Genomic DNA, 13,107 nt, shown 5'->3' on the forward strand with positions numbered 1-13,107 from the left:
CACTTACATGCATACTATATGTACTAACCATCTTGTAGGGGAATTTTAACATCTGGGTGACTGTCTTGTAACAGTTTACTAAAAACACTCAAACTGGTGTCATCCATAAGTTGTACACAGGTCAGTATTAACTGGTTCTTGTGATAACCAGTAGGACCACTATCGATCAGCTCGAGATCATAATCAGTTAGTAGACCATGGGACTGCATCAGAGGTAGTAGTAACTGATCATTCAAACTGACCAATAGAAAATCAGTAAAGTGATCTATCACTTGTTGAGGAGTTGCTGTAAATACAAATCACAAGTACAGCATACCATACATTTTTCATACCAGTGGTAGCAGATAGGCAATCTTCATTAAAATCGAATTGATCATCTTTGATCATGTGACTACCAATACAAAGATATGCAAAATCTTCTAAATTATACCAGTTTCTAAACACAGAATATCTGACTTGAGTCACTAGGCAAGCTGGGATCAACCAGTGAAAAATAATAGAGCCTTTTATTATGTTTTGTAGTAAAATTTCAAGATCTTCAACATCAAAAATCTTTTGCAATTTACACCAGCGGTCAACAACATCACTGATAGTGATATCTTTTAAATCTTTGCTCCACTTATCCTTTACCTTGGTGTAGTAATCATCAGTAATTTCCAAGTCTGGCAATTCTTCCAAAATGTCATTAATCTTCTTAGAAAATATGATTTTTTTGTAATTAGTGACAAGTGTTTTAGCTTTGGACTGTTTTGAAGCAGCAGCCATCCTCTCAAACACACGTATATTCATCCAGTTACAATGAGAGGATTTATTTAACAGCTCTAAAAGTTCATTCAAATTACTTGTTGCATCGACTTTGTCAACAAAATCACTTGGCAGCTTGTTTACCCTAGCAAGTGGCATATCAGACTTGATACAAGAGCTACGTAAAAGAGTAAATTCACATTTGCTAGCTTTGAGAATATCACTTAGTTCAGAAACAAATGTGATAAAGATATCTTCTACTCTGTCATTAATATCAAACACCCCTAAATTGACATCCTTTGTATTGTCAGGTTTATGTAAGGCTGGTTCAGTCTGTACTGTGAGCCCTTGTTCTCCTATCACTTTACAACCTTTAATAAAATCATAAAAAGCATTGTATAAGATTATATGCTGCATGTATAGTCCTTTATCACAATAGGGCACATATCCTAGCATTATGTTACCACAAACTGCACATATTTCTGTATTAGTACAGTGCTCCCGATAAGAATTCTTAAGCGCCAGGACAAAATGTCCAAACTTGTCCGGACAAAATGTCCAAACTTGTCCGGACAAATGTATACTTTGCAACGACACAAGTGGCCTATAACACTGCCTGTAGTAAGCATTCTCTGATGTAAGGCACTCTGGCTGTAGGCATTCCCTTTGTTGTGCTGAGGATAGACATTCTTTTATGTCTGAGATACTATTACAAGTGATTTTTGTGGGTAGTTGGAAAAGGCGGGTACGGTCGGACGCGGACACGGACGCAGACATTTTCAAAAAGGACTTTTACATTTATATAACAGTTATTTTTCATACCTAACGCTGTTTTTACAGCAGTCTTCACCTCCAGACCCAGGAGTCGATCTTTTCATAGCGCTTATCCATTTATAAACGCACGTGCGAAGGATAGACTAGCACTCTAAAGACCATTATAGTGTTGTATACGTGCTCTAGAAATCTGATTCAGAGTCACAGAGATTAATCTAGCATGTCTCAACTTAATCTCGTAGGCCAGGTCCTTGAAATCCTCAACACTTGGTATAAGCGCCTGCGCCTTATACTAAAAGGCGTAAGATTGTGGATTTGGCCTGCTAAGCTAAGTTGCATGGGGCATACAAGCTAATCTCTACAACTATATAACTCCGTATTAGACTTTAGAACATGTGTACAACACCATTATGGTCTTTGGCATGCTGTGGAGTGCTGGTCTAGTCCTTCGCACGTGCGCTTATAAATGGATAAGCGCTATGAAAGGATCGACGCCTGGGTCTCGAAGCGAAGACTGCTGTAAAAACAGCATTAGGTATGAAAAATAACTGTTAAATAAATGTAAAAGTGCTTTTTGAAAATGTCCGCGTCCATGTCCGCGTCCATGTCTGCGTCCATGTCCGCGTCCGACCGTATCCGCCCTTTCCAACTACCCGATTTTTGTGAGGTTTCTGTATAGCAGAGGGGTTGGCATTGGTACATTAGTGGTCAGTCTCTTGGGTGGTTTGAATGTTTAATCTCCTAGCAACCAAGAGTTAGTAGTAAAGTAAACAGTAAACCAAATATGCACACCCTGGGCTTTTTGGGCTCCTTTGATAGGACATTATGTCCTGCCAAATACAATTATGGTCAGACATTGGCAAATTTGTCCGGAAATTGTCCGCTGTCCAACCGTTATCGGGAGCACTGTAGTAGTAATGATTTCAGGCCTATCATTGTACCAGTATATGGATATTCGATAAGCTTATGAATTTTATGTACTTTTTGTAGCCACAAAGGATTTTGTGCATGTTATTCTACCATGCATCAAAGTTTACTAAAACTTAATTCCATACATTTCTGATAGAAACTAGAATTTTCTGTGGAAAAAAATGGCACCATCAACTTTTGCTCAATACATATGTGGTGTTTTAGGCCAAATAAACTTAATTATTAGTTTCTCATCCCCATCCGCATTGCTGTTTTTCTTACCTCATCAAGGATTTTTTGCACCACTGGTGGCTTAGTGCAGCCAACCAGCACCTTTCAAAGTTGGCACCTTGCTCTAATTCAGCTATCTAGTTAGTGAAAAATAAATATAAAAATCTGCCCTCCCACACTGGTATTTTGAGGGTGAGAAACTAATAATTAAGTTTATCCTTAAGAAAGTTTTTGTAATGTTAGTGTGTTTCTGGGGTGTGTAATTGATGGTGCTGAGTTCAATTCTGATGGTCATTTTTTGTCTGAAGTTGTTATTATACTGGATGTTAAGCTCTTTAAGATGTTTCAATTATCATATACCGTATTTGACCAGTCGATAGCCGTGGCTCATATAATAGTTGCCCCTGGATAGTAGCCACTCCATAGCCTGGAATTATTGTCATAAGAGCCATTTTTGGATAAGAGCCGCCCTTGAATAAGAGCTGTGGCTTGTATCTGAATATACTGATGCAAGTGTTGATAACAGCGTTGTAAGTGGGCTGGGCCGGGTCATTTGGGCCACATTTTGTCCGGGTCAAGTGGGTCTTATCCACTTCACTGAATATCTGGGTCTGACCCGGATGAGATCACGTGTGACTAATAGTTAACAAGCTTGATTGTATTGATGGAAATGCAGTTGTAAACACTCAAGAAACTTACATGGAGCCACACCCACCATTCAGGAATATGCTTTGCTGTCTGTATGGGGTATGTAGAGCCATGCCCACTTATCGGAATTGTACCAGCTGTGCTCCGTAGGCATACATGCATCACCAAATCCGTGTTGCTACTTGAAATGTAGGTAACTAACTTCTGGAAATTCTGTAGCTGCATGTAAACTTACGTGGAGCCACTCCCATTTGATAATACGTACATGGAGCCACACCCACTTGATAATACGTAGCTACTCACTTCTTGCAGACAATTTTTATAGTGCAAAAAATGTAGGGCTGACCAGCTACCACAAAAAGTAGGAGGTCGCCTACATCTGCAGATATACTAGTGGAAATTTAATCCCTAATTCAGTCTATACCCATGACTGAATTAGTGAATAAATGACCACTAGCATGTCTGCAAGTATAGGCGACCTTCCTTGTTCCATTTTATGTCTATGATCCTTAATTTTTGTTTGTTTACCTTTTTGTAACATAATTATGACTGGTGAACCAACGTATACGCATCAAGCAAGAATAACATCATACCCCATACAGAAAAGTGAAGTAACCATTACACTTTGTTTTCAGCTAAGTACGGCCCATTACACTGTGTTGCAAATGAAAAACATCATTAAAAGTGTCAATCCCAGTTTCAGTTCTGTTTGAACAGTTCCATCCACATTACATGTGAGCTGAAGCTAAAACCTTTCTTCAGCTATGCTAAATTATTTTAGTGTTTTATTCATACATACAAAAAGCACATTGACAATAAGAGCAGTATTCCCAAAGACAGTCATACATTACTAATGAAGTAGATAAAAAGTGTAGATATTTCGAAGAATGCAAACCCCAAAGCTAGCCCACAGGCAGTTTTGGGACTGAATGTCACTTTCAAAATGAAGTAATCTTCATTCCACCACATCAATACTGTGAAAAAGGGATGTGGATTACTAGGGTTAATTGTTGTAAGATCAAAGATGGCCGCCAAGAAATAGCTGCAATTAAGATAATGTCAACAACATCAACATTGCAAAACCTGCCAATATTAATATTGAATGGTGTTAACATCTCTGCAGCTATCCATGTTTAAATAGAAATGTTGTAATAAAGGGTGCAGCTTTAGAAAGAGCCAGGGCTAAAGTTGTAAAATCAAAAGATGTCGGCTAAGCAGTATACTATATAGAATAGAATGATGCACAATTTTAAGCAAGATACATTATTTATAATCCCAAAAGTCTTGCATCAATCACATAGAATACAAAACGTATGGTTTTATGACAACTGACCATCTAATTTTGTGGAGTCATCAACAGGTGTATCAGTGCTAACAACATTTCTCATTGTGATGGCTAGATCCTTTGTGGCTATTGTACCATGTTCCTCCATGATAGTTAGCATAGCATTAAAGTTCTTCACATTACCACTTTGTAAGGGTCCAGATACATGGTGTAGCAGTTTTTGAACTTTACTGTCAATTCTTGTCATGGCCTTCAACTCTTGTAAATCGTTTGCACTAATAATGCCTTCTTGCACAAAATGTGATAATAAATTATCAACATCTACTAAGGTGTTGCATAGCTTGGAGTAGTGTGTTCTGAGTACAATACATTCTTTTAGTTGGGTGCCATCCATTAAGTGCTACAGTAAATACCAATTGATGTACATAAAAATCAACTTGCCAGATGCACCGTATGGTACTAAAAGATTACATGTATATATAAACACTCTACAGTCTGGTATTTAAATGACTGAACAGTGCATATATCTCTGAATGATGCCATGTGTGTACTGCGCAATTAAAACAATGTAACTAACTATGTATCTACTTTAATTTGAAAAGAACATTTTAGCACTCCATTAAAACATTTGACTACATAGAGTTTGGAGTGTAGGTTCTCCTAGTACATTGGTAATCACAGCTATACAAACAGTATAACTACCTACGTATACAGTGGAGCCTGTCTAAGATGGTCACCTTTGGGTCAAGATTTTTTGGTTTTACCAGGCAGGTGGTTGCTTTAAACAGGTGAATCATTGTATAAATAGCTCACCTGGTAAATTTACAAGTGGTCTTAAGAGAGGTGGCCTTTCTAAACAGGTGGCCACTAAGACAGGTTTCACTGTAGTTGTAGTGTGTATGTCATGATAAATAAATGAAGGGGTCAGCGGCAAAAGGGGACAAGTCCCATTTGAAAATTTAGGTGACCACATGATCGGCATTAAACAGAAGTTTGAGACATAATTGAATTACTGTAATATTTGGTAAAAAAGGACTGCCATGAACTTTTAAATTCTGTTGTTAACTTAATGACAACATTATTCATATCACTAAAACAAGTCATTCCAATCTTTAAAAATTGAAATGGCACATGTCCCCTTTTTCCACTGACCCCTCCAGTTACTTCTCAACAGTACGTGTTTTACTGTTGATACTTAGCCTTTGCAAAGGGACTTAGAGACTAAAGCAAGCACTTACAAAACTCTATAAGATATTAAAATTATTAACATGGTAATTAGTTGAAACATGCAGGGGTGAGGGGTTGCAATGAAAGTGAGTAAATTGCTCTAAATGTTAGCATTTCTTTGCTAAACCCATTTTTGGCTTTACCAAATTTGAAATAAGATTTCTAGTAGGGTTGAAAAGGTGCTAGAATTGGTATACTCTAGTAGAACAGTCAAATAGCAGGAAAAGCAGGGTAGAGCTTTCACAGCAGTCAATAAGATAAAAGACTTACCAGTCTTCTATTAGTTTCCACACACACACACGCACATGCACACACTATTATGCCATGTTGTATACATGGTAGGGTTATATTTAACCAGGTCGGGCAATAATCCAGGCTGGTTTAATTAAAGTACAGCTGTGTCTGTTATAACATATTTTGGGTGCTATTGATTGGCTCTGAGTTTTAACAAAGAATTTTTGTGAGACAAGAAAATATTTATGTATGCAGATTCAGGACACACAATAGCGTGTTGTGTGGCTAAGTACAGCTAGAGCGGATGCACAACAGACAAGTGTGCATTTTACAGGAACAAAGAAAATGCTGTTTTCATGCATTTGTAGTGCAAACCTTTTCTGGTTTGAAAGTACTGAGAGTATTAACTAAGCAGATATAAGGCAAAACCAAACATGTGAAAAATAGTGCAATTGAGATACTTTAATATAACAGTCACTGAGATGTAAAAATGTGTGCAAAAAATGTCAAAAAAATTCTCCAGGATTCGAACCAGGGACCTCCACACCTTTATACCCAAGCTCTTACCACTCTGCCACCACTGTCAGTTGCTCACTTGCTCACCTCACTTAATTTCTACCTTATAAATGAAAGTTCTGATTTAGTACACTAGAATGATAACTCGTATAGATCTATCAGTGGAATTCTAGAACATTCTGTATGCGTTGTATTGAAGTGCTCAGAAAAATGTGTGCTCTATTAGAGTACTACAAAAATTATGAAAATAGCCTATATCAAGTGTGTCGTGCAGCCAAGTACAGCTGGGCAGGTGACATACTCGTTTTATGGAACCAAGAAAATGCTGTTTTCATGTATCCGTAGCTCGATAGTGCTTGAACGGTAATTAATCATTTTTGCTGTGGAAACTTCCTTAGGGTAGGACATCTCCCATGAGTCAAATTTTCCCAGCTGTTTTCGCACCTTCAAGATTCAGTTCTTTGTAAATACATATAGCCACGCAGTCTTCAACGGTTCCTGTAGTAAGGGGGGAAAGTTCAAAGGTAAGTAAAAAGTAAGTTTCAAGGCCAACCATAGACTGGCTTTGGAACTTGCAATTATGAAAAGAAGTGACATCTGCACAAAAAGCAGCCAAACTGTGAAAAAAGGTGCAGCCTTAAAAGGCCTGGGTGCAAAAGTTGTGAAATCAAAGGTGGCGGCCAACAAATAGCTGCAATGACAACTTCTTCACCCAGGCTTTTAAAGGCTGCATCTTTTTTCACAGCTTGGCTATTTTTGTGCAGATGCATATGTAGTATAGAGTTTGTTATTATAGTGTTTGCGCATGCGCGTGTTGTTAATTAAGAAAAATACAGTCAATGAAATGGCAGATGAATCGTACCATAGTCACAACATATTAACCAAACAGTAATACAGAAAGCTTTATTCAAAGTACTCTCATATGCAAGATTGGGTGTGGATGACAAATAGCATTGTATGCCGCCCAAATGAATAATCGGTCAGATTTATTTCTACCCATACTTTTCAGGTATATTATCTAGAGATGTACTGAAGTAGGAAATAGGTGACCAACTGCTCTATTAGAGTATCTCAATCATGTGATTTTCATGTATGTTTGATATATACTGTGTAGTCTATTTTATTCTATTATTGTATTTTGTGTGGGAGGATCAAAGTGCTATCATGTACTGTATTTTCCATATTTTAATTGTACCAATTAGCTGCATAACTGTACTGTATGAGTCATACAGCACAGTTTTGTGGCTAAATGGGCAAATACAGTACAGTTATGTAAGGAATGTTACGAAAACAACCAGCATGATTGATCACATGCATATTGTAAAATACTATAACTAACCAGACTAATCCTACCAGTTGGTTCTGTGACTAGAAATAGATTACCAGTGTTGGGCAAGTTACTTTGTAAAAGTAACTAGTTACATATTACATATTACTTGCAACTGAACTGTTTAGTTACAGTTACATATTACCCATAAAATAAAGTAACTATAATAATATTACATATTATATTACTTTGTGTCCATAGCCTTAAGCTGTCACGTGTGAAACTACCACCTTATCACGTGACATGATTGCGTTGTTGGATAATGTGGAAATCTTGGTTATAAGTAATAAGCTTCATTCAGTAGGCTTCGTTACTTCGTTGTGGCTAGACGTTACTCATACGATAACTAACGAGATTAGTAACTTCGTTACTTGTAGTAATAATATTACATAATATTATACTCGTTACAATAACTATTTTACTTAGGTAACACGTTACATTTGTAAGTAAAGCACTTGAGTTATATTACCTGTTTTTATAGCGTATTTCGTTATATTACTTAGTTACCACAAAAGTAATAATATTACGTAACTTACTCCCAACATTACATGAACACTTACTGATAATCTGATACAGAAAATTGAAGCAGCAATCCCATACAGATGGCATGATAGATCATGTGCGTAACACTGTCAAATACTAAAACCAGCCAAACTAATCCTGCCAGTTTGTTCTACAACTACAAATAGATTATATGACAACATACTGATAGTCTGATCACCGAAACTTGAAGCAATTCGGGTACTCAAGAAAATTGCTCAAAGCAAGACAACCAGGAAGTAAAATATAACACTTAAAGCACCGCCTATGCTTGTGTGTATGAAAATACAGCACAAATATAACACTCGGCTTCACCTTGTGCTGTATTAGCCTCTCAACATTCCTGTATTTTTCATACACACACGCGACAGTGCTTTAACTATAACATGGAGCACACATTTTTCTGAGTACTTCTAATAAAACATACACTGAATTTCCATTATAGATCTATGCAATGGTGTAGTAAAGTAGACCTTCCATATTTATAAGGTAGAAATTAAATGAGGTGAGCAACTGACAGCACTAGCAGAGTGGTAAAGGATTTGGCGTATAGATGTGGAGGTCCCTGATTCAAAACCTGGACAATTTTTATCAACATGGTTTTGTCGATGTTCTCTTCTCTGTGACTGTTCTATTAGAGTATATCAATCAAGCTTGTTTCACATACGTATTTGGGTTTTGCTTTATATCTCCTTAGCTAATCTCTCAGTCAGTTCACTTTTTTCAAATCACAAAAGTTCATCGCTACAATGATTAACCTAACTGCAGCTGAATTTTTAACTTCTTTCTGTAAGCAGTCTACTTTGCAGGTAAAACAGAAAATTGCACTAATCTTGCAATTTTAAAATTGATTGTAATTTGGGACAGTCTGTACACAAATAGGATATTATACTCTCTATACCCTTCAAATTTGACAAGAATTCACTAAAGTTTGCACAAATAGTTATAGGGATTTTTGTAAGTGGTACAAAATGAAGGGAGAAGATGAAGAAAATAAGACAAACACTACACAAATGAAGACAGGTATCTCCAATACAGCTGGACTGATTTAGCTCAAATTTGGCATGGAAGATGTGCCTGTCCAAGAGATGTTTCACAGGCCATTTCTGCTTAGCCATTACCAAGGTATGAACGCATGAAAACCATGTTTTCTTCGTTCCTCTATACATATACACACACTTGTCTGTCGTGTACCCATAAACATTGGCTTTGCTTGGTTACAGAAACACTCTTGTGTGTCCTGATAATCCTCCCTTAACCACAGACAGTTGGTTTTATCATAGCCAGAGAATATTAGCTAAATAAAGTCTTTAGCTATAAGAATTACAGTGTTAATTTTTAAAGGTGCTTAGCAGTAATGGAGAAGTTTTGGGCAGAGTTGGGGGTAATGCATTACAAATCGCATTATGTAATAATATTACTTTTGTAGTAACAAGTAATATAACGCATTACATAACAAGTAATATATAATGGATATTACATCTGGAAATTGTAATGCATTGCTTCTTTTTAATGTGCAGTAGTAGCAGTACGTACAGTATGTGATTGGTTGCATATTGACCCTGACAGTACTGGAGACGGCCTTACAGGCAAGAACAAAGAGTGATGGAATGCCCTTGATACCAAGATACTACTACAACAAAGTATGTTTTGTGGCTGAAATACACCAGAGAAATGTGTGTCTCACTCATTTCACTTGTAGTTGTATTACTAGTTACTGCCCTCAGAGTAACGTGTAAGGCCACTTACCTTCAGCACTTGTGCTGTAAAGCCTTAATGAATAAAAATAAATAAATAAATTATTGTTACTTTTATGTTTCAGATCAGAAACTTAATGTGGGCAGGCTGCTTGTTATTCATTACAATCTTACATGAACCTGACTGTTTTATTAGAGTTAGCTAAATGCTCTATTATTAGAGTATTATGATCATTAATCATTATTGAGAAGTGAATGGATTACTTAAAGTCTCTGTACTGACATCGGCATTGATCTTCAGCCTATCTAGCCTTTCTTTCTCTATGCCTAGCTACCTAAGCAAGTTTGTTTATATATAACTTCTACAATCAGTAAACGTTAAGATGATGAAATAATGGTGAAACTCATAATAGTGGAGGTGAGATATAGCAATGCAGGCAGGGGGTCTGAAACATAAATTAACAATAAGTGGCCTAATATATATATTTTTATGTAGCCATAATGTATTACACTGAATATAGAAGCAATGAGTAATATGTAACGAGTTACATTTTATTAGCAGTAACACATCCAAGGGTGAGCCTGGATGGGCACGCGGAATGTGTCCACTCAAAGATGGCAGTACCATTGGTGTAATGAACAGAAGCAGAATAGTGCTTAACATGCTACTACATTTTCAGTTTGCTAAGTAAAAGCAAGAGTATACACCCCCATTATATACTCGTGGTAAAAGTTTGCTAAGTAAAAATCCAAGGTAGTCTCCACAGCCTTAATTCTCCTTTCAATGTATAGCATTATTACATGATCCAAATTTTAAAATCATGATGCAAGGATGTGATGGAAGTAGCTAGTATTAAAAGAAGTATGTTTTGGGAGCTCAGCATTCTGCAGAATTACAATTTGTAAGCAACAACAGCACATATGTACTAATTTTAGCAGCACAGTCAATAAGCTATAAACTTTCATGTGTATCACGAAGCTTTCATATCATGTGTCAGCAATATGTCAACAACCATTAAAATGAATTCTTGCCCATATCATTAACCCCCAGTAAGTACAAACCACATTATTCAGATAACAAGTTGATGTTGTGCTACTTCTAAAAACCAGGAGCCAAGCAGCTAGCTAACTCATCTGGAATAACTATAGACAGTATATACTAGAGGTGTACCGATATACCGATACATATCGTATCGGTGGCCGATATAGACGTTTCTACTATATCGGTGGGAGCCGATATTGCTGCTAAAAACCGATACGATACACCGATATACAACTGAACTATCTTGAGGACACTGTCCAATGATCAAGCCATATTATAAACCGTATTATTTAGCTAACAAGGGCGGGAAACAGTAGTTCTCTTCCTTGTCTAAAAGCAGTACGCTACGCGAAGCCATCTAAGTGGTGGATAATTACTGTTTGGTTGTCACAAAGCTTACCAATCATACAACAAACACTCATAGTGGTGGGCCTGGGGAAACAGTAAAAAGATGAACCAAGAGCAGCATAAAACAATCAGCCATCTCTACAAGCCATTAAAATGCGGAGTAATCCGGACTAATCTTGGCAGGGGCATGTATTAAAATATTTGTGGGTACCTTATAGTCTGAGCTGTCAATAGAGGCCACACCACCATGGGTAACCAAGCATAGCCAAAGATCTTAAGACTGTCTTCAGTAGTTTCTTCAGTAGCTAAAACATGGCATATGTGGTTCCTCAAACATAAATAGCTACACTTAGTTATATCGGTATATCGTATCGGTATCGTATCGGTATCGGTTTGAAAATGATTAATCCATATCGTATCAGTATCGGATCGGTTTAGTTTTCTTATATCGGTACACCTCTAGTATATACTACTATGAATTAACCAACTATGTATTACTACTTTACAATAGGGTAGTTTGATAATATAATTAGCTATTTCTCGTATTTCGTAATTCATGAAATATTCGTAATTCGTTCAATTACGTTGCTATGCACTGCTAAGGAAGCGTTTGTTAAATAAACCGCTTTAACCAACATATTACGCACAAGACTATCTTCTAAACTGTTTTATAGTGTGACTAACGTGTTTTTTCCCACAAATTCTCTCGACAAAGCCTCAAAGCTGCTCTTCATTTTCGTTCGCGTACGTAAGGGATACGCCCCCTTTCAACTCGAAGCGATAAGCTATTCCTGGCAGTGTACAAGGCCTGCACCGTTGTTTTTCAGTTGCTAAATGCCTGAAAACCGCAAGGGGAAGGTAGTCTGAGGAAAGTCACCACACCCGTATTTCAGTCCGCCGAAAAGAAATCACCTCAGAGCAAAGTTCACCTGTGCAGAAGTTTAATAGACTTCATTTCACTTTTACTTCTTACGTAAAAGCTGCTTTTACCGTTATTAAACGATTTTGCTCACGTGGGTGCGTACGGACAAACATAGGTAGATAGGTACATAGGTAGATAGATAGGTACACACACACACTTTTACGGAAACAATTACAGTAAACCAGGCGCACGCCCACAGCCGGCCGAAGGCCGGCTGTGGGCGTGCGCCTGGTTTAAAAATAATATCACAGAGTAAACAAGTACTGCTGTCTGCTACCATACATTATATACTTGACCAAATAAGCAACAATATATAGCCAGCAAGAGTAGTAAGAGGGTACAGGATCCAGACTTTTAAAAACAGGATTCCACTGTAATCCATGGTAACTGTTGCTACAGGGATTACTAATTAGTTTTCACATATTACATACATCTGGAGGCTATAGACTCAATAATGGACCTTGGTGTGTGTTTATCCAAATGGATTGTTATTGAGATGACAACCACGTGTAACAATACAAATGATAAGGGGATATATGGACCATTACACTAGGGTAAATTTTGTTTTGCAAATGAGACTGAAATGGCGAGAATATGCAAACCATTCCACATGTCCACATGCAGAAGGAACTCTCAAGAAGCTTCAAGTTAGGGTCCAGTTGT

At 37.2% G+C, this 13,107-nt stretch overlaps 1 protein-coding gene across 3 annotated transcripts in view; it reads right to left on the reverse strand.

Annotated features, from left to right (window-relative positions):
* LOC136260367 (uncharacterized) overlaps window positions 1-13,107 on the reverse strand; it is a 32,599-nt gene that overhangs the window by 18,006 nt on the left and 1,486 nt on the right. For all 3 annotated transcript variants that reach the window (XR_010703515.1, XM_066054080.1, XM_066054079.1), the window contains exons 2-4: window positions 4,640-4,991; window positions 333-1,115; window positions 29-286 (exon numbers count right to left, since the gene is read on the reverse strand). Coding sequence is in view for 2 of the 3 variants with exons in the window: in XM_066054080.1 (XP_065910152.1) it covers window positions 29-286; window positions 333-1,115; window positions 4,640-4,991 (1,393 nt within the window). In the remaining variant the exon portion in view is untranslated. The remainder of the gene's footprint in view (window positions 1-28; window positions 287-332; window positions 1,116-4,639; window positions 4,992-13,107) is intronic.

Source organism: Dysidea avara, chromosome 7 (assembly GCF_963678975.1).
Source record: "Dysidea avara chromosome 7, odDysAvar1.4, whole genome shotgun sequence".
Lineage (NCBI taxonomy): Eukaryota > Metazoa > Porifera > Demospongiae > Dictyoceratida > Dysideidae > Dysidea > Dysidea avara.